Below are 21,782 nucleotides of genomic sequence, written 5' to 3'. Positions count from 1 at the left end.
TAATAAATTTGATTTCCATTGATGATTTTTGTGTGATTTTGTTGTCAGCACATTCAACTTTGTACAGAACAAAGTATTCAATGAGAATATTTCATTAATTCAGATCTAGGATGTGTTATTTGAGTGTTCCCTTTATTTTTTTGAGCAGTGTATATTATTCAGTATTAATAATTATTTATTCGTGTCATTATTAATCATTATTTATGTTTGTATAGTTATATAAATATGTATTGATATTACTAAATAATTTATTAAATAAATTATGAACGGCTGTGTGCTTTGTAAAATGCTCATCATACATCAATATCAGAATATTCCATTCCTATTCTATTGTTATAGCCACTAAGCATATTTAAATATGATGAACTATGTATTAAAAACATACTTAAAAAAATACAATTGTTTATACATGTAGCTTTGATCAATATTAGGGTAAATGAAACAAACAAAAACAATTCTGACTTTAATCTAAACATGTATGTCAATTATGTTATCAGTATATGAAAAGAATCATATAACTGTTTCCTCCTTGTTATAGGATGTGTAAACCTGGACTTTCTCCACACAGAAAGATTGTCCCACATATACTGCGTATACTTGCGTTTTAAGACCAGATTTGCTTGATGGTGCATAAACCTTTTTTTGTCAGTGGTCCTGATTATAAAACTTCAGAGTCTGAGGAATCTGTTCTGAGTTGTTGACACTCAGATTCAAACACAAACAGCCACAGAGACACAAACTCGTCCTGCAGCCTGGAATGCTGCACATCTGGAGACACTCCGGCTTCTCTTAGTGGGCGGAGCCAAATGACGTGTCACAGTGACATCACTGACAGCAGATTTACATTTTTTTATACCAGCAAGATCAGAAAAACCAGGAAAAACTCAGAGCAGGTAATTCTGGGTCTAATATTAGGCCTGTTAGTCAGACAGCTGGGAAAAGATGGGAGAACAAATAATAAGAAATACACAATTTATTTACTTCTGTCCTCAGATCAGTAATTTAATGAAAACATAAAATAAATGAAAAATAAAAGATGATGATAAGGTCAGAGGTCATGATTGGTTAAACTAAACCTTTAGCACCTGAGATGAAAGTGGCTCTCAGTAAAAGTCCTCATTAAGGCCCCGAACCTTCAGGCTGACATCACTTGATGCAGAACAGCCAGATGAGCTGCATTCCTCAGCTTCACTCCTCCTCTTCCTCCTCCTCCTCCTTCCTGGATGAAGTTTGTGTTTGAACGTTTCGGTCGCATTCATTCAGCCGCCCAGCCATCCTCCACTCAGCCTGAACAGAGAAGACTGAACAGGAAGGTGAGTGTGGGCTCTGACTTCCTCTGATCAGAAGAAATAATTATTGAGCTTTTTATCTGTAACTTTAAACTCTTTACATAAAACAGGCAGGTCTGTATTTATTACAATACTAAGAGTAGAATCAGATAAAACATTTTAGTTAATATGTTTCTTGTGTTGCTGAGTTTGTTTTCTGGACTGTAGAATTATTATTTCTATTCATTTAAATAAAATGTTGTTAATTCATTTATTTCATGTAGAAAATCTGGATAAAATACATAAAAAATAAAACATATTCTTCATTAAATTTGACATATTTTTCTAATATGCAAAAACATAGAAACTCTACTAAAACACTAAATTTCAAATGAAAGGAAGTAAATTTAATATATTTTTGTTTGCCTACTTTTTATTTGGATAAAAGCTCAAAAACATAAAACCATGAAACATTAAAAAACAACAAAATAACTTTTTATAATTGTAAAGTTTCAGTTTTTGACCATTTAAAATCACTGAGATGATTGTTGAGGGGCAGAAAATATTTTATAAAGCAACAAAACAAGCTTTAAGTCCTTAAATGAATATAAAATAGAACCACATGTAAATAAATACAGCAGGTTTCCATCAGTGGGTATTGGTTGTAAATACAGCAGGTTTCCATCAGTGGGTATTGGTTGTAGGTGAAACTGACGTGAAGCAGAGTAAACAGACTGGAGGTATGTGAGGCGGAGCCTCAACCTGCAGGAATGTCGGCGCGTTCTGCAGCATTCCTGCCTTCAGCAGAAACCTGCAGACATGTGACTGATGTTCAAAGGGGAAACACTTCATGTTTAGAAACTACCTGCAGGCAGGAAGGTTTTATTGGCAGCAGGATTAAATAGAAATGGATCAAATGTGATCATGGAGCTCCTCTAATGATACAAATATATAAATCTGTTATCAGTCGTAGCTCCAGACTCAGGTCAGATGCTGTCAGGTGTAAAAGTCCTGGAGATCATGGCTAAAACACTGAGCTGATGCTGGTTTTCTGTTATCAGGCATATTACTGATAATGACCTATAGAGTTTCAGATTTAGGTTTATTATTTTATAGTACAATTATTACAGTGAATCTGTGTCTGTTATTGAAGACATTTTCACATTAAATTATAAGTTTTTAGTGTTTCCTGTTGCTTTAATGTGTGTATTTATTTATTTATTTATTGACCCGAGTGTTTTTGCCGTTTCTTCCTGCAGGTCGCGGTCGGGTCGGGATGGAGCTGAAGGTCTGGGTGGACGGGGTCGTCAGGGTCGTCTGCGGCCTTTCTCTCAACACTTCCTGTCAGGAGGTCGTCATCTCTCTCGCTCAGGCCATCGGTAGGTAGTTCCTCTTCATCCCTATGAAACACTGAGTCATGGTGAACATTCACACTGAACATGCAGTTTAAGGTTTGGTCTTTCTGAGCATGCTCAGCTCCAGTTTTCAGGACAGTTACATTTATTAGAAACATTTTCTGAAAGCACTGCATGCTGAAGGGAACTGATTTCAGAAGGAAAGTAGGTGAGTTTATGTACATTTATAAACCATAGCAATTAAGCTGTTTGTTTTAATTCCAATAAAATGAGACCTAAAGGTAGAAAACAGATAATAAAAGCAGGTGGACCAAAGACGGAGCCCTGGGGAACTCCTGGGATAAATGCCACTGAGAATGGCAGATTTCTGTTACTTTTAGTACAAAAATTGTGTTTAATGACTTTTTAAAAATCTCTTCAGCTTGCTGGTTGCTCTGTAAGCATAAAAAATGAAACTTTACTACTGACGATTGACGTTTTCCTTCTGCACACAGGCCAGACGGGTCGGTATGTTCTGATCAGGAAGTTTCGGGGCTCGGAGCACCCTCTGGTTGCTGATGACTGTCCGATGCAGCTGCTGGCTCAGATGGGTCAGCTGGCTGCAGAGGTCCAGTTCGTCCTGCGGAAAACCGGCCCCAGCCTCAGCGAAGGGCCACACAAACCCAGCAAGGAGAGCCAGCGCCCCCTGCTGGTGCCCTCAGAACCAGAACCTCAGCATAAGGGCCCTCAGAAAGCCCTCTCCTTCAACCTGGGCCCCTCAACGTTTCCCAGGAGGAACAGACCCAGCAGGAACTGGTCTCCCAGTCTGGAGGAATCAGCAGAAGAGAAACATCCGTCTGATCCTGAGAAGGAGGAGATGCTGAGGCAGATCCTGCAGCAGCAGAAGATGCTGCAGGACCTGGAGGCTCAGATAGAAGCTCTGGAGAAAGACACCGAGTTATTTGAGCAGAAGGTCACGACCTCTGCTGCTCCTGATCCGATTCCGGACCTGACAGACGACCTGCAGGAGCTGGAGTACCGGCTGAAGCAGTACGAAGTGGAGCTGATGTACGGAGAAAACTGGGAGCAGGAGCTGAAGGTGGAGCTGGAGAGGGAGCAAGGTAGACGTCCACAGCCATCCTCAACTCAGAACTGTTTGGGTTTTAATATCTGGTGTTTGAATCCTCACAGGTTTCAATCAATCCATCAAGTTTATTTGTAAAGCACATTTCTGCAGTGAGGCAGGATTAAAATGCTTTAAATCATGAAAACACAAAAAAGTCATAAAAACAACATAAAGTTTGTTTCTGAGAAACAAACATTAGATTTTCCATCATCTAAATCATTGATATTTCTCAGATATGCTGGTTAATGTTCCAGTTATTATGGTTCAAAATCAACTCTAAGTAGCTATTCCAGATTTGTGATGCATAGAAGCTGAATGCTGCTTCTCCATGCTTGGTTCTGGTTCTGTAGAGCAGACCAGAACCAGAAGAACTAAGAGGTCTGGAAGGTTGATACAGCAGCAGATCTTTAAAGTGTTTTTGTACTAATCTGTCTCTAAAACCATCATCCTGTCTTCTTCAGACATGCAGAGACGCCTGGAACAGATTCACTCCTCTATAGACGACCAGAGTTATGAGATCAAGGTGCTCCAGAGCCGCTCCGACCACCTGCAGCAGGACCTACAGGACCGGGCCCAGACAAGCGACCCGAGCGCCGAGGAGGAGGAGGCCCGGCTGACCGACGAGGCCCTCAGGTCGCTGACCCAGGAGCTCCACAAGCGGCTGCAGCTGGGGGAAGATCTGGACGCGGCGCTGGCTGAGATGCAGTGGAAGCTGCAGACGGCAGAAGAAACGGTAAAGGTATACCACATCACTACCACTCTGGCTGAGGGAGAATCAGGAAACACAAACTACCCAGGATGCAGCTGCTGGAGATGCTGCGTCATGCTAAGCTAACGGATGGAGACGAGTTTCAGCAGGGATGGGTGGCAGAAGGACTGAGAGGGAAAGTCTATGAGACAGCAGGTTGTCCTTCCTGATAACGTATCATCCCTCTGATGTAGCTGCGTTTCCACTGACCAGAGAGCTGTGCAAAATTAAATTATAAAAATAAATAATGGGGATACGCCAATTCTGAAAAAAGTTTGATAAAAAGTTTTTTGTACTAGAATTAGTTTGTTTTTCGGATGTATCAAAATCACAGGCGTCACATGACCAGCAGCCGGATGTTACTGCAGGCAGACATGATGAAGGAAGGAGCAGCAGGATGATGGTTGGTTCTGTTTCAGACGACCTGCAGCTGCTCCACCAGAGCTCTCACTGCATCACACACTTCATAAAAAGTTGTGTCATTTCAGCGTAGCTCTTCTGTGAAATCACAGAATATAACTGCCCAAAACGTAGTAAGGTGTAAGGGCTTTGTCGCTGACGTCTCCTCTGATTGGCTGATAGATGATGAGCGCCAGCATCATGGATGAAAGATGAAAACATCTCTGTAACTTTTTACATCAGTTGCTGTTTTTTTAATTTGAAAATAATCCATCACAGAAATGACCCACAGCAAATGAAGAATTGTGAATCTGTCATTGTTCAGAATTGTATTAGAAACCAACATCAAATCAAAGTGAGCTGAAAATGAAATAGTATTTTCTTAAAATGATCTGAAACACAAACCAAAATGTCTTAAATTTAAATTGTAAAAACTAAACAAACATAATTCTAGATTACAAAGTGCTGACAGGCTCTCAGTCACACCTGCAGTTTTATTTGATTCTTCAGAGCAGCTGATGATCTGGTTGGACGGAGCAGTTTCCGGTCAGAAGGTCAGAGACGGATGTCTGTCCCCTCCGATGTGTCCACATGTCCTTTAAGATCAAAATGAGACAATAATGAGTCAGAACAACCTTTAAAATGTGAAACATTTAAATGCATTTAGTTGACAAACGATGACTTAGTAGTAAGAAAAGGAACAGACAAAGGGAACGGAGGTGAGACAGAGAGAGACTGAGATCAGGCAAGAAAAGAAACCTGAGAACAGGAAGAACCGGAACGGACAAAGGAGCCGGATTTACAAAGGAAGGAGATCAGGCTCAGAAAAAACCCGACTGCTCATGACAGCAACACTGAAGACACAAACACCAAACCAAAGCAGAAAAATTACAAATATTTCCATTTCTTCAGCTGCAACTGACAACAAAAACTCTTTTCTGTATATTTAACATTAACTCTAGATTTCAAAGTTGAAGTTAAAAAAACATCTGAAATCCACCTTTTAATTTTTTGTTTGGATATTAAAAATATTTCATTGATCAAACATAATCCTTCAAACTTTTCTTGTTGTTTGAACTAAAAATCATCAGAAATATGACAGACATTTTAGATGAATGTGAAACAGATGGTGAATCAACATTGTCCCTGTTTAATCCGCTTTAATTCAACTCAAGCCCGTTTTAGAAAGTCCGACTGGGGAAACGTGAACATGGAATCATATTTATCAGAGTTCAACACAGTGAACTCTGGTCCGAATACAAACCTCGGTCTCGGTTCGCTTAAAGTGAACTCTGGGGCGGTTTGAATGGATGTGTGAACGCCAAGCAGACAGAGATTGATCCAAAAACAGGAAGTGCACCACAGTGCAGGGCATTCTGGGTAAATACAACCAAAACAAACCCGAGACTCCAGCGTCAGTCGGAACCATTAGCCAAAGACAGAAGAGAAATCCAACAACCACTAAAATCTGACGCCTCCATTTTTATTTGGTGAAGAAGGAAGTTGCGCTCAGTGTCTTCAGAGGTTTTTGTGTCGTTTCCTTCAGTAGTTCTTGGTGTAGCGCCCCCACAGGCGAGGAGGGGAACAGGTTCTTCAAAGGGTTTGTTTGGTTTGGCTCAGAGCAGAGAGAAAGAGAAACACAGCAGCTGGAGAGGAACTGATTTTACCGGTTTATTGGGTGGAAACACCCAGACTAACATGCTGATGTTCTGCAGCAAACTTTTATCTCCCTCAACCTGCAGATGTAAAATATCCACAGCAGCTGAGAATCAGAATAACATTCACCACTGCCACCCCACATCTCCACCCCTGGTGCATGTCTGTGTTAAGGTGTTTGATGGTGCTGGTTTGACTGCAGGTTGTTCTTCCTGATAACGTATCATCCCTCTGATGCTCTCCAGGACAGACTGCAGCTGATCGATGGGCTGAAGAAGGAGCTGAGGCAGTGTGACCTGCAGCAGTTCATCCAGCAGGCCGGTGGGAACCCGTACGCCGACCAGGTGGGCCCGCTGCCTGTCAGCCAAGTTCACCTCAGCAAGACTCGCGTCAGGAAGTAGCAGCAGCCGGAGCATCAATAGGTCAGCTAGAAACAGATCTGACTTGTTTTTACTGAGTATTTAACTCTTTTTGTCACACATTTAAAACATATCCAGTGTATCTTTATTTAAATTGTTTTCAAAATGAGATGAATTACATAAATAACTCATGTTCTGTTTTTCTGCTGCAGGAACCAGAAGGAGAAACCTTGAAGTCCCGTTAATGTGTGTGTGAGTGTGTGAATGTTGTGTTTGTTGTAAAAACACATGAAAATAAATTAAATAGACTATTTCTTTAAGAGTTTACAGTTGTTTAGCCTGTAATGTCACTTTTTATATGTAAAAATAAAGTTTTTTATTCCATCTCTGAAATAAATTATCAGCAGTTCATCTTTGAACCACCAGAGGCCGCCAAAGCTTCAAGACACAAACGTCTCTCCTGACATAAGAATCTCCTTTTATTGCAACATGAGGCTTTTATGAAGCTTACACACTGATTCATGCTAACTATGTGTTTTTATATTAAACAGAAATGGTTTAATATGCTCAAAAGTATATAGTATATATTAAACAACAGAAAATTATATAAAACATTTTGCTACTTCATACTCATCCCAGCTCCAAACATGCAGTGATGAAGGTTCAGGAATTTAAAGCGGTTTTATTTTATCTCAGTAATAAATTACAGCTGCATCTCAGCAGTTCTGACCAGGGGCTGGAATAATTTTAGGATCATAATGAAAACAGTATTTGGTTTTCAGTTCAGATGAAATCATAATATCCTCTTAAACAGCTTTAACTTTTTTAACTGTTCTCATGTGATTTTTTTATTGAACATTTTTGCATTTTTTTTACTAAAACTAATTTGCAATTGAGATTAGAATAATTTGAGTTCCAGGAAGTGGAAGATCAGACTTGAAGAAGAAGTTCAGCAATGTGGTTGAACTAAATCAGAGCATATTGTGACCCAGGCTGGGCTGAAAGTTCAGACTAATGACTAAGATCAGATCCTAGATGCAGGTAGTAAATGATGCAGGTAGTAAATGATGCAGGTAGTAAATGATGCAGCTAGTAAATGATGCAGGTAGTAAATGATGCTGTCCATCTGAGCAGATGTTCCTCATGTTCCCCTGGTCTCATGTAGATTTCTATTAAATTATACATGAATATATAACTCTCTGTCTGTTACGCCTCTCAGTGAAGGAGGATTTCTCTGCTTGGTGTCTGGATTGTAACTTTACATCAGGTGTTCATGCAGGGGCCTCCTGACATGCAGCACAGAGTAAAGCTGCTGTCCTCAGACGACCTTCAGGCCTGCAGACATCAGCGTCTGTGTGGGACGGATCTAGAATCTGAGACATGATTTAGTCTGGATTTTTTAACCATACCTGAAGTCTGAACCTGGAGCAGATCTCTTTTAGCCCATGAGGTTTGTTCTGAGGTCCGACCTTTGACCCAGTCTCTCAGCCACGTTCTGTAATCTGCAGCCCGTTGATCTAACCGCCTCCTTTCTGAATCCAATTGTGCCAAATTGGATCCGATTGGCTTGGAGAGAGAACAGATCAGTGAGCAAGGCTTTCACAATTTACTGTGTCCAAATCAGATTGTCCACTTATCCACCGACTGGATGACAGAATAAAGAAATGCTCAGTCTGTGGTTGTTAGATTATCCTGGATCACAGCGCCATCTGCAGGTTTGTCTCTGCTCAGCAGGCCGGTGGACAGACAGAGAAACAGATGGAAACCAGACTCTGAGTCTGGTCTTGGTCAGACTCCCAGTAAGAACAGGTGAGATCTTCTCACCTGACAGAGAACAGGGCCCACAGCATCACAGATCCTCCACCATACTTAGCAGTAAACATGAGGTGCTTCTTTGCCATATTCATCCATTGTTTCACCTAGAATGCTTGAAGCTGAAAACTCAAATAAAAACAGTATAAAAATAAAACAGATGTTTAGATGGTCAGTATTTCCTTGATTCCCACAGTAAATGTTTTTTTTCCCCTTTATTTATGGTAAATATGTCAATTATGGAACCTGAACAGGTGTGATATAAGCTAACATTAATGAAATCCAGCTTGTTCTCCAGTTGTTCTGAGTTATGGAGGCTTAGTCGTAAGCCAGCAGCCTAAATCGGCTCTGGGAGAGGAGAGGCGGTTGGTCCACGCAGGCGTATAAAGACGCTGCTGAGGCGAAGAAACCGCAGAAAAGAGAGACTGTGAGAAGAAAGGAGACTCCTTTGTCTCACAGCTGCTTTTCTGTGACTAACCAACAGAAACAGGTAGGTGGATTTTATACTAAATGTTTGTCGTGTGTCTCCATTTTTTATTTCAGCTGAAAGAGTGACTATATGAACTATTTAGAAGGTAAATGCTGAATATAAAGGAGAAACTAAATATTCTGCAACAAAATATTGTCAAACCAACATAAGGATAGTAAAAATTAATAAAAAATATAGAAAATATATTTAAAGCTGCAGTTTTGTGTTCTTCAGTTGGAGGACATACACATTACATTCACAGCTCATAAATTATAATATTTTAAGATGCACTTTAGAGTTGTCTCTATTTATCTCAGTGTTTGGTTTCCTTCTAATCAAACTTTTTGGTCTTTTTTACTATAATTTATCTAAATTAATATAAAAATATGCAGTTAATAATGTAGCTTTGTCCAAATTAAGCCATTAAATGTATTTAAACTCACCTCCTATAATTACATTAACAGAGGTGTTGCATGTAAAACAGGACAGTAAGGTCGTCTCCGGGTTGGTTGATGGTTTGAATCCAGTCTCTTTGTGATGCAGAGTCAGTAAGATGAACTCCACAGCAGCTGCTGCAGCAGCTGCAGCAGCTGGAGGCACCAAGCCGACTCCACCAGAGCTGGAGCAGAAGGAGAGCCGGCAGTTCAAGAGCAAAGCTCCCAAACGAGGACAGAAAGGGTGAGATGAACTTTGACCTCAGACAGGAAGTTAATGATCAGCAGCAGAGTGAGAAACGTTTCTGTCTCCCTGAAAACAGAGTCAACAGCCACGACCCGGCCATGGAAGGCCTGGATGGTGAGTTTACTGCAGCGTTCCCAGTGGGTTTGATGGTTTCTGTGAAACATTTAACTGGTTTCGTTGGTTTGCTGCAGACGCTGCAGTGGTTTGTCCCTGGGAGGAATACGGAGACGTGGAGCTGAGCGAACTGGCCCAGTTTGGAACCGTTTAGAGCCGAGGAAGACTTCCTGCTGTTCCCCTTCATCCTGAGGATGAGGAGCAGAAACACCACAGATCTACAAGCATAATAATAAAACATGGAGTTACAAATAAAACATAAAAGTTTATGATCATCAGATTATTATATAATAACTCATCAGAGCCTTACCAGTTCCTGATAGTTGATGCAGCTGCTTCCGATAAAAAATACATAATATTATATAATAATCTGTCTGTCTGAAGAGAGGATTATTAAAATCTGTTGAATATATTAATTATATTATGTAATAAAATAGAGAATTACCTCTACCTTCAATCTTCTCATTTATTCTGCTGTATTTCACACAAAAGCTCAAACATTTGTCCAAGTTTACAATTTTAAATAAAATAATGTTAATCATTGAGTTTTGTTTCTTTTAGGATTTTTATTACATCCAGTCACTGACCTTGAATTTTGCTGTTTGTGTTTCTTCCAAAGTACAAAAAAGGAAAAAACTATATTTTAAAAAAGACGTGATAAAGTCAGAAATTTGGGGTCTTTTTTTCAGTAAAGATAAAAAAATTCCTGCTCCCATCCAATAAATATTTCAGGAAAGTTAAGAGAAAATAAAGAATATTTTTATAAAAGTCAAATATTCTCTCATTCTTTAAATGGAGGTTATATTTTCAGTCAGGAGTTACAAAAAGGGAGAAGGAACAAAGTATGTAAGGCAGTGGTCCCCAAACTACGGCCCGCGGGCCGGATCCGGCCCGCCTCCACATTTGGTCCGGCCCCCTGAACAATACCAGAGAGCATTTAGATTTTTTTTCGTATACCGTATTTTCTGGACTATAAACTGGACTATAAACTGCTTATATGTGGATTTTTCTTCAACCACCAGGGGGCTCTTTAGCAGGAAGTGAATCATTTGAAGTCAAAATTGGAAATAAAAGAAGAAAGCGCCCATTAAAACGGAATTAGGTTTTAATAGGGAATTGAAGTTTGAGAATGTTGTTGATCAGTTAAATGGCATTGAGGGGAAAAAGATTTTTCAGTTTTTTAAAAATAATACTGGGATCAACATGAGAATTTGAGGTATAGATATTAGGATCCAGTAGATGGCAGTAGTGCAACAATAATGGATGCAAGCTGCTGTTCAAATCTAAAGAAGAAGAAGAAGAAGAAGGAAGCGCCCATTTTCATTTAGCACATGCTAGTAGCAACACGAAGGATCAGCACTTTTACTGTTACCATTCGTAAATTACTGTAATCAGTTCAGTTAAATCTAAACTTGGCAACTTTTTATTTTTCAACTGTAATAAATGTGATATTCAGTTGACCTGTTATGACTCAAATGTTGGCTGTCCGCCCCCCTCTGCTGCTGCATCGCTGTGGAAAACCTGGAGCGGCAGAGATATCTGCGGCTTATATGTATATGTTTACTGTTTTAAAAAAAAAAAACTTTGGGGTTGTGGCTTATAGTCCAGTCTGGCTTGTAGTCTGGAAAATACAGTATTTATTTCATAAATAGTGTTATTTCCTGGATTTTTCTGCGAAGAACCCAGAGAGGGTATTTGATTGTGCTTTCTGGAAAACAAGAAATTTTTACATTTAGGAACTCCTGCAATCGTCACACTTTTTCTGTTACAAACTGACTCCGGGCCCCACCAGAGAAGGGAGAAGTCATGTGGCCCTCACAGGAAAACGTTTGGGGACCCCGGATGTAAGGGTTTGGATCCAGCTCCCAGTTTTCTGATTTTATTTGACAAATAGAAATGTTGCACCAGTTCAGCAAAGATGAGCTGCAGCCGCCTGAAGGTAAAGTTTGATCAGAGCAGATTTTAAAGCTAATCCCAGAGAAACTGTGGTGGATTAACTGAGATTCAACCAGATTCAGTCCTGATGAAAAGCATCTCAGATGACTGGAGCTCATCAGACAGAAACCATCATGTCTGCTGTTTATGATGCATTGTTAACTGTGTGAACAGACACACTGTAGTGATGTTGTCTTTACCTGAAAACAAGCACATTTCTCCTTAATCTCTCCCAACAGAATCACTATGTTCTCTGTTTTTCTGACTGAACATAGCATGTCAGCTTCCTCAGGCTTTCCTCTCTACCGGTTATTGATTATTGATCAGACCTTAAAGAATAAATAAACCCCAAACAACTTGTTTTGCAGATAAACTCTACAAATTGTTCCTTAAGTTGCTGTTTTCATGTTTCTGTACAAACTGAGACATTTTTATGTAAATGTGTTTAATATTTGGCCTAAAACCATCTCAGTGCTGCCCCCTGTGGGTTGACAGGTGGCAACTGCAGTTCATTTCTCCTGTTCCAGTCCAGCTGGGTTGGTGTCGACATTTCAGCCCCACGTCTGGGTTTAAAACCATCTGACTATAGTAGGATAAACAGCTGCGCATTGTGTAAATATGATCCCTTCACCACTTCGTACTAAAGAACCATGTCTGTGTCATTCAGCTCATCTTTTTACATCCTATGGTGATCTAACCAGGAGATCCTTGGTAATGTTGCCAATTTTTGCAAATATTTCTAAATCAATTTAGTTGCTGTTTTAGTTTAACAACAGTTGTTTCTGAGATGCTGAGTTTTCAAAATTATTTTCTAATTTAAAGTCAAAAATACTTTAAAGATTTAGTGCTGTTCATTTTATCATTTAATCATATGAGAGATATGGCATCACTCTGTGTGATGCTGCTTCTAAGCACCAGTAAAGCTGAACAGGTGATTTAGCACAGGTGTCGGAAAGAGGATTCGGTAACGCTCGCTCATTTGAAACAACGTATGAAGATGTAACAAACACACACACACACACACACACACACACACACACACACACACGTGTATCTGCAGATGCTGTTGAAAGGTTGAGGCTGATTCACCCACCTGCAGATTTGGACATGATCCTTGTTATGCAACGTTTATTATCTGTGACTCATCCTGTTATGAGACGAGCCGTTCAACCACGATTCTGTCAGCCGCGCTTCATTTTAATCAATTAAAGTGGAGAAAACTGCAAGGTAAAACGCTGGAACATAAATACCTCCAAGTAGAAACTAAATCAGAATGACTTTCACAGGACAGAAAACCATGAAAACACTCAGTTTAAGGAGAACAGAGAGGAAGTCAGAGTACCTGGAGAGACCCCAGTGACCCCAGTGACCCCAGTGACCCCAGTGACTCCAGTGACCCCAGTGACCCCAGTGACCCCAGTGACCACTTCATGCAGAAAGACCCCAGACTGGGCAGCAATGTTCCCGACTGGCCACCATGTTTCCCATGAAAGAAAAAAAATCCTAATTTGATTTGTCTTTGAGTCTCTGCATTTCATAAACAAAGAGTCCCAACAAGCTGCTGTGGGCATTTTGAATTAATGAGGCTTAGTCATAAGACGTAATCGGCCTGAGCGCTGAGGGAAGCTGATCCCTGCAGGGTATAAAAGCAGAGAGAAGGACGAGGAGAACCGAGACAGCAAGAAGAAAGAAAACTCCTTCTTTGTCTTGCAGCTGCTTCTTATCTGGTCTGCAGAGAGAAACATCTCTAACATCTGGAGAGCAAGTAAGTCCATTCAATATTATTAATCAGATTTATGTTTACTCACATTCTCTGTTCTTTCAGATTATACAGCAGAATTTAACCAACTTCTTCTAATGTGCCACAGATTCCTGTTTACTTATGAAATGTTTTGTTTTTCTGATGCGCAGTGGAGAACATGAATGCATCATCTGAGGTCCGTAAGCCGAGTCCAGCTGAGCTCAAGCAGAAGGACAGCAGACAGTTTAAGAGCAAAGCTCCCAAACCGGGACAGAAAGGGTGAGGAGCGTCTTCCCAACGCAGCTTCAGGGTTTTCTTCTCTTTCTAATTCAGTTTTTACTTCTGTTCCAGCTTTGACAGCGCTCTGCCGGGGATGGAGGGGCTGGACGGTGAGTCTGAGGGTCAAACTCAGCCTGGACCCTGGTGGTGTTGAGCTGTTCCCTCATGCCTGCTCTGTTTCCCTGCAGACGCCGCCGTGATCTGCCCCTGGGAGGAGTTTGGTGACGTAGAGCTGAGTGATCTGGCTCAGTTTGGAACCGCCTAGATCCCAGCTGGAAAAGCATCCAGGAGTCGTTTTGTCTGGAGCAGAGGAACGGGCTCTAGGCTGCAGGAGTCGTTTCACTGACCGGCTGCAGCAGTTGAGTGATTGTTTGTTTGTTTGTTTGTTTTTTATTCATTTTTATTTATTTTTCAGCCAAACTGCACGTTCAGAAACCCATCTCACTCAATCATGTGATCATAAAATCAGATTTTAATCAATGATGTAGAATTTTACCAGATTGTGTTGAAATTACTTTATTTTACTTTGAAATCCAATCCTCAGCCATGTTACCGCGTTATAATAATGATGGGTCCAAAACTGTCTGTGTAAACATGCAAATTTGTACAATAAATCAGTTTTTTCAGTCTGCTGAGTTTGTTCATCTGGTCTCAATGAGTCTGTCTGATGTCAGGGTTAAAATGAAGCCGGTCGGTTCTCTGCTCATGAAGACTTTACTTCTCAGGGTTTTGGGTTTTTTGGTTCTTCATCCCAGGTGAATGTTACTGTGTTTGGATCTCTGCTCCCTCCTTCACATCGGATCCAATAGTTCCTGAACATCTGCAGCTTCTGGATGCAACACGTTTGAAAACGTTTCAGTTTTAACCACCGAGGAACTTAAACAGTGTTAAAATGACTCTTTAAAATATTCATGACTTCAGTGAATCTCTATGAAGATCTGAAAATAACAGTAAATATCCAAACAGAGCAGATCTATTGAGAATGAAATCTGATAAATGTGGATATTTAGCAGTTGATTTGTTTGTAACTGATGACAGAAATCACAGGCCGTCTATCGGACCGGCCCAGCAGAACCTCTGCCACATTAAGAGGTCCGGCTCCAGACTCAGAGCGGTTCAGAACCGCAGGGCGAATCATTTTTAACCAAAGGAACAGTTCTTCCTCTCCAGACGTTAAACATGAAGACGCTGCTCTCACTGCAAGGCATCATGGGAGCTTTCTGCAGTTCTGGGTCACCCAGCCGGAGGTGTTGACGTCCAGATTGAGGAGGTCCATGAGCCACTGGTCCTTTTGGGCTCCTTCCATGAACTCACTCAGGGTTATCTCACCTGAGGGCACAGAGACCAAAACCACTGTCAGTACGATGCTCATTTTTACAGAAGAACGAGTCGCAACAAGCTGGTTTTAACCAGAGAAAACCAAATAATAATGTGTTCCTGGAAGCTCTCTGGGGATCAAACACAGCCTGCAGCATCGTTTTAATAATCCTGGTACATAAAAAACATCATCAAAAAGGAGTCATCAAGATATTTGCCTCATTTATAGATTCATTACACATGGAGGGAAATATTTATGGTCTTTATTTCTTGCTGTTTAGATGATTCTGGATCACAGAGAATGAAAACCTAATATTTTGTGTGTCAGAAAAGTAGAATATTGTGGAAAAGGTTACAGCATATTGATAGAAAGTTGAGTGGAAGGAAAAAGTGCATCGACAACAGATAACTGGAGCCTTGAGAAGTTTGTCAAGCAAAATCCCTTCAGGAATCTGGGAATTTCACAAAGAGCGACTGAGGCTGGAGTCAGAAAATAAATTCATGCAAAAGGAGCCCAGACCACGTAGAGAAAGTTTATAGGAATAAACATTCAGAAGTCGGAAATTTCTGCTTAAATATGATTTTTATTGATTTGATGTAATATTCAAATTTTCAGAGACTCTGAATTTTGGGTTTTAATTCTCTCTAAGCCAGAATCATCAACATTACAAACAACAAAGGCTTGAAAATTTCCATCTGTCTAGGAATCTACACAACCCATGAGTTAGCTTTTCTAAAATAATTAGTAAAAAATGTTTAATTTTTTCATGATGCTCTAATTTTTGGAGCTGTGCCTGAATTTGTTCTCCTACCATCGTTGTTGTCGTCAACGAGATCAAAGATCCGATCACAGATTTGGGACGGAGTCAGTCCGACTTCGCTCTTCTGGAGTTTGATTTTATGAAGAATCTGTCAGAAAAATGTCAGAATGCAGGAATTTTAACTCAACCTTAACAGAAGCAAAACTGAAACATCTGAGAATCTAAAGTGAATGCAGGAGAAGTTCTAAAACTGTAATAATATAAGCAAATAAATAAAATGAGTAAAATCTGCTTCAAATAAAATAGGACTGAATGGAGAGAGAGGATTCACTGCTCCTGGGGAAAAGCTAAAAGAGAAGGAAAACATCTAAAAACCGTCCAGTTCGCTTCGTCCAGAGGGTTAAAGGTGCTTCGGGTCCGGATGAAGCGACTCCTTCCTGGACTCTGCTGAAGTTTTACCCAACCGCCAACATTTATCCACGACAAATGGAACCCGCCAATTCAACAATATGAAGCTTACTGAGTATTTCTTCATGAACTCAGAAACCAGCCTGTCAATCCCCAGTAGCAGAGTTGAAGTTTCCCTTCATAACCCAGATTAGGTGGTCTGCACACCCTGACCCAGCCCCGCCATGCCCAGGACACCTGAGCCGTTTAACCACCTGATCTCCAGGTTAAAGGTGTTTAGGATCACAACTGCTCAACTCTTTTTCTGTCAATGGAGCCACTTGACATGACCTTAGCCTCCTGCCCTAATCCCAGATTACAGGGGCTCTAAAGTCCACCTTTAGGAGATTCCTGCTATAGAAAACCTTGTTAATATTTCACAGATTGACTCGTTACCGTTGTATCTCTGCTCCCACCAGACGTTTCTGTCAATAACTTTTGGATAAAATAGGTTTTCCTCACCCTTATGAGCCGCTTCACCTCGTTCCTGTCCAGCTTTCCGTTCCCATCCCGGTCGTACATCTTGAAGGACCATTTGAGACGATCTTCCAGATTTCCTCTTAAGATCAAGTTAAGGGCGGCGACGTACTCAATGAAGTCCAGCGTGTTGTCCTGTGGATAAACCAGGCAGAGTTACACAAACCGCACCATGAACCTGATTCCTGGCAGGCAGAGCTAACAATCCTTCACCTGGTTGGTGTCGAAGGAGCGGAAGATCGTCTCTAGGAAGAGGGAATCCTCCGGCGAGCTGCTCTGAACGCCGAAGATCTTCTTGAACTCGTGTAGATGCAGGGCGCCGCTGGGACATTCCCTCAGAAAAATGAGGCACATCTCCTGAATCCGAGCCACATCCCCCTCATCGTTGCTGCTTTTTTCTTGTTTCATAGCTGCAGGCTACTTCGGTCAAAGCGAAGAGTTTACAACAATCAGGAGGTTCTGGCCGTCTGTCCGCTCCAACTGACTCACTCAGGTCATGTAAAGATTTGGCACCACGGCCAGTTTCTCCTGGAGGCACTAAGCCCATTACCCTGTTAAACTCTTGCATAAAATCTAACCTCTTGAAATAAATCTACTGGTACCTCGTTTGACTCGCATATTTAGCAAAAAGTGATTTTTCATCATGAGGTTTGAAACTAATTGTCCATTTTTGACCTAATGCACATGTTTACTTCATAAATCAATCAATCAATCAACTTTATTTAAAGACGCAAAAATAGGTCCATAGAGTAAAAGAAGAAACAAAAAACAAAAAGCAAATATACAATAATAAAAAGAAAATTATAAATACAGTAAATCACATAACCAAGTCACTGAATTGCCATAAGGCTACATCGCCAGTGAGTCCACATTTTGGACTGACACCTGACTGAACTTCGTGAGATGTCTATTAGTGACAAGATAATGTTGTTTGTGGAGAGACATCATGAATAAATGTCTCACCAACATTTCAGCCTCACTTCTCAGACTTTTCATCACTTTCACACTGATTGAGGTTTCAGCAACCAGTGTCTTTCTTGATAACACGGAGTGAAGCTGTAATCTTTGAAATACTTTGTTTGTTATTCACTTTTTCTGTTTTGCTATGAATCTTCCGTAAGCCGACGCCGGTCTTTGCCAGGATTCTCCTGTAAAAGACTTTTTTTTTATCTTGATGGGATTTTCCTGGTGAAATAAAGGTTAATAAATAATAAAATGTTTTCCACCAGTCAGTTTTTGATGGGGTAGAAATCAGTCTGCTGCCCTCTGCTGACGTTTTTCTGTAATGCTGAGGAAATTACATGGGTCAAAATAGTCAAGTCAAATGTACTTCCAGGCCACAAATACATGAATGAATAAATATTATTATTTTGTGTTGTTCATATACTCAGCTTGGAATATTTTATTCCATTGACTGTGAAACAGGAAGTGATGAAACTGTGTAAATGCTTTGAAAAGCTGAAGTCTTGGTGCTCACAGCTGATTTAATCACTTTTAATTAAAAATATTTAAATTTCTTGATCTGAAAGTGTTGATTGTAGATTTAGGGTAAAATGTTAAAAGCTTTTATATCCTGTAGTTTACTCTGACAACCTTCTGCAAAATGAACATTGACTCTGGAAAAAGTACTGCAGGTTTTATAAAAGATGGTACAAATCACTTGGTTATTAAAATCACCTCAGTTCCTGTTGCATCATTTAATTAATTAAAAACATGTTTTTCTCTCTCCTCATCTCAACATTAAGACGAAGCAGCTTCGTAACATTAAGGCTCTTCTGATTTCTTACCAACTTCCAGGCTGGAACGTTTCTGTGTCTCTTTTATCTAACCAGGCTGTCAGTGTGAGGATGAGAACGTGAATACAACTTTAAATTACAGATTCATGTTATGCTTCAGCTAAAATGAACAAATGAATGTTGACTCCTGCTGTGAGGATGAGGGACTTTGACTGGACCAGGGAACCAGAATAGGACTCAGAGTTAACCGGATCAGCAGGTTAAAGATACCTACAGGTTACCTACAGGTTGCCTTTAACCTGCTGGGACGTCCCAGGACACACCTCAAGTTTTTACTACAACCTGCCTGATATTCCAACCGATCCTCAAAACAGAGGAAGCTTTTAAAATGAGAATTCATTAAAAAGACACTGATGGGTTTCCTCACCACCTGACATTGAATCAGACCAAACCTTTTCAGTTTTACTTCAGTTTTGGACCAAAAACTATTAGAAAAACTGGGAGATTTTCAATAAAAATCTTAAAAAATGTTCTTAATATTCAGATTTTTACATGAGAAAATCGTAGACGATGAAACTTCTGAAAGGAAACTCAAAATATTTGACCAAAGTTGCTCTAACAAATACCCTGGAAATGATTACACATCTGTTAATTTAGATAAAAACACTAAGAGCTACGTTTAGTCTTTTCTCTCTGCTTTAATTGATTGTGGGATTTGATTATTGATTATAAAATCAGACTGGAAAACAACTGAGGCCATCTGGTGGTTGGAACTGGGAAGTGCGGGAAGGATGAAAAAGAAAACATCTCAACTGGAGATAAAATCACCTGATCAAGTCTCTGTGTGTTGTAGAAACATGATGGGATATTTTAAGCTTCTCAGTCAGTTAAACTATTATCGATTTACAATTCAGCAATCAAACAACAAAGATGTGAAACTCAGGTCTGATTCTGCATCCTCTACCTTTAGAGGCTGATTAGATCTGTGCGGCTCCAGTCACACACTGTTTTCTGTTCTCCTGCCAGGTCAGGCCAGGTAAACCGCCTCCTCATCGGATCAACACATCGCCAAACACTCGCTTACGCTCTGATGGATTCAGCCTTTTAAGCTCTGCTCCTCTCCGCAGTCAAACACTCTGCAGATTAGCCTCCCAACTTTATTTCACTTCATGGTGGAGAAGGAATAGTTAGGGAATATTCCAGAAGTCTTTCCTTAGAGGTTGGGATTTGTTTGGGATGTAAGTGGATCTGATCAGCAGATGTTCCTGAAGGAAGCTGTTCTGGAAAGGTCCGAGCAGCCCGATGGGTTCCTGATGGCCACGCTGTGATGTTCCTGCTCCATAACTCGCTGCCTCCTGCCTGAAGCGATGGGTCAGGTCCAGGCCACCACAGACACAGAAGTGACTCTGCAGAACATTCAGGAACTGTACCGGAAATTCACAGATGAATGTCCGAGTGGAAACCTGCACCTGCATGAATTCAAGAAAATCTTTGGCGTCAGCAGCAAATCATCAGAGGAGGAGGTGGCTTTCATTGAACTTGTCTTTAAATCCTTTGATACCAATAAGGTAACGTGTGTTTCGGTGTGGTAAACGGGTTAGGATTCAGTAATCCACAGAGTATCTCTCCTGGTTCTGTTTAGGACGGTAAGTTGGACTTCATGGAGTATGTGGCAGCCGTGAACCTCGTTCTTCGTGGAAAACTCATCGACAAACTGAAGTGGTCTTTTAAAATTTACGACAACGATGGGAACGGCTGCCTGACCAATCACGAAGTGAGGCGTATTATCAAAGTGAGTTTTAGAAACTGCTTGTTTCAGGAAAAGCTTTTGGAGCCGTTAGAAGTTTAACATGAAGCTGGTTGAGCTTAAACTACTGTGAACTCTGGAGTATTTTAAGCAGAGAGAAGCTGTTTACTCCAGATAATCCTCCTCACTTTACAACCTGCAGGCTGGGAAACATGGTAGTAAAGACAGTGGTAAATGTCTCTTATGAATGTATGAAAATATGGTTTTGAAGTTAAATAACGTCTGGGTTTTTATTTGTTGTTTGACTTCAGAGCTGCTGGCGTTTTGCTGTTTTGGAGACAAATTGTTGCAAAGCCGCCATCTAAACATCTCAAACTATGACCAGAAAAAAAAAAAGTTAATTATGCAACTTTTGGCAGAAACACAATTAGAAAAATTGGCAGAGATGCAGGGACCATCTTTGCATCTCCATCATCTTTTAGAGAAATTATAAAAATAAATTAATTTATAGAAATGAACATTTTCACAATTTTCATCCAAAACCATGGAAATGTTTGCTCAAATATTGACATAACCATGTTTCTTTTTCTCCAGATCATCACCAAAATCAAATGGCATAATGATTCGAACGCAGAAACTGTCGACTACATCTGTGACAGGATATTTGAGCTGACGGACAAAAACAAAGACAGTAAGTGAAAACCTGGAGGAAGACGACCCATTTTAAATGAACAGTATCGTTTCCGTTCAGTGTGACCTCTTGAACTTTGTGTTGTGTCTGTAGGTCAGATATCTTTGGAGGAGTTTATTGAGGGAGCAGAAAAGGATCCGTGGCTCATGGAGCAGCTCAGACTGGACTTGGCGCCTAAAACCTGGTTCATTAAGAACCAGGAGAAGAAGACCTGAGTCCTCCAGACTGTGGGGATGTTCAGCCTGACCATCATGAAGAACATTTCAGCAACATACACACTGGATTAAACCTCAACGGCCAGCCTTAATGTTCAGGTTCCGGTTTTATGGAAAAAGGTTTTTCAACCGGCAGTCCATCAGGTTGGAGTGTCCAGATAGAGGATCTCCAGCTGTTCCTCTGTTCAGTAGGAAAGTTGATTCTGTCTGCTGAACCGTTGCAGAGCTGGCCAAACGTTTTGGATCGACCCATTTTCATTTTTCAAGCAGAAGCCTTTTGATCTCGGTCTCATTTGAAGCTTATTCCTCCCACTGCTTGAACTTTTGCTTGAACTTTTGGAAATCTCCAAGTTTGGATAAATCTAGCAATCTGTAACTGACAACTACAGGCTTAAAAATGCCTTTTTACACTGTTGTGGCCTCACATTTTAAAAAGTAAAACCTTCCTCCATCATGGAAGGTTGATGTTT

The 21,782-nt window shown here is 40.5% G+C and overlaps 5 protein-coding genes across 7 annotated transcripts; 4 read left to right on the top strand and 1 right to left on the bottom strand.

Annotated features, from left to right (window-relative positions):
* The first annotated feature begins 376 nt into the window (after positions 1–376).
* On the top strand, positions 377–7,283 carry LOC103151139 (ras association domain-containing protein 7-like). Of its 2 annotated transcripts, none has more exons than XM_007571022.2 (6): positions 377–1,313; positions 2,528–2,647; positions 3,118–3,723; positions 4,190–4,461; positions 6,777–6,953; positions 7,103–7,283. In XM_007571022.2, exons 2-5 carry the CDS (start codon positions 2,545–2,547, stop codon positions 6,930–6,932), a joined length of 1,137 nt encoding a protein of 378 aa, XP_007571084.1. In that variant the 5' UTR covers positions 377–1,313; positions 2,528–2,544; the 3' UTR covers positions 6,933–6,953; positions 7,103–7,283. The 2 variants fall into 2 exon arrangements, with proteins under 2 accessions (XP_007571084.1, XP_007571083.1); XM_007571021.2 differs by having other exon boundaries at positions 4,190–4,467.
* Positions 7,284–9,067: 1,784 nt separating this feature from the next.
* LOC103151138 (retinal cone rhodopsin-sensitive cGMP 3',5'-cyclic phosphodiesterase subunit gamma-like) lies at positions 9,068–10,511 on the top strand. The gene is made up of 4 exons (XM_007571019.2): positions 9,068–9,192; positions 9,715–9,849; positions 9,929–9,966; positions 10,044–10,511. Exons 2-4 carry the CDS (start codon positions 9,725–9,727, stop codon positions 10,118–10,120), a joined length of 240 nt encoding a protein of 79 aa, XP_007571081.1. The 5' UTR covers positions 9,068–9,192; positions 9,715–9,724; the 3' UTR covers positions 10,121–10,511.
* A 3,035-nt stretch (positions 10,512–13,546) lies between these two features.
* On the top strand, positions 13,547–14,551 carry LOC103151136 (retinal cone rhodopsin-sensitive cGMP 3',5'-cyclic phosphodiesterase subunit gamma-like). 2 transcript variants are annotated; one of them, XM_007571017.2, is made up of 4 exons: positions 13,547–13,666; positions 13,813–13,921; positions 13,994–14,031; positions 14,110–14,551. In XM_007571017.2, coding segments are annotated over exons 1-4 (225 nt in total). In that variant the 5' UTR covers positions 13,547–13,665; the 3' UTR covers positions 14,187–14,551. The 2 variants fall into 2 exon arrangements, with proteins under 2 accessions (XP_007571079.1, XP_016536647.1); XM_016681161.1 differs by having other exon boundaries at positions 13,565–13,662.
* Positions 14,422–17,377, bottom strand: LOC103151137 (guanylyl cyclase-activating protein 2-like). Its single transcript, XM_007571018.2, has 4 exons — positions 17,137–17,377; positions 16,909–17,058; positions 16,051–16,147; positions 14,422–15,250 (listed from the first exon to the last, which is right to left on the bottom strand). Exons 1-4 carry the CDS (start codon positions 17,329–17,331, stop codon positions 15,129–15,131), a joined length of 564 nt encoding a protein of 187 aa, XP_007571080.1. The 5' UTR covers positions 17,332–17,377; the 3' UTR covers positions 14,422–15,128.
* Positions 17,378–19,194: 1,817 nt separating this feature from the next.
* On the top strand, positions 19,195–21,433 carry LOC103151155 (guanylyl cyclase-activating protein 2-like). Its single transcript, XM_007571043.2, has 4 exons — positions 19,195–20,227; positions 20,302–20,451; positions 21,001–21,097; positions 21,191–21,433. The coding sequence occupies exons 1-4, from the start codon at positions 20,027–20,029 to the stop codon at positions 21,310–21,312; spliced, it is 570 nt and encodes a 189-aa protein (XP_007571105.1). The 5' UTR covers positions 19,195–20,026; the 3' UTR covers positions 21,313–21,433.
* Positions 21,434–21,782: the final 349 nt, after the last annotated feature.

The sequence above is a fragment of the Poecilia formosa genome, unplaced genomic scaffold (assembly GCF_000485575.1).
Source record: "Poecilia formosa unplaced genomic scaffold, Poecilia_formosa-5.1.2 Scaffold272, whole genome shotgun sequence".
Taxonomy (NCBI): domain Eukaryota; kingdom Metazoa; phylum Chordata; class Actinopteri; order Cyprinodontiformes; family Poeciliidae; genus Poecilia; species Poecilia formosa.
The sequence above is the reverse complement of the archived record's forward strand: the minus strand, read 5'-3'. Positions and strand labels throughout refer to the sequence as shown.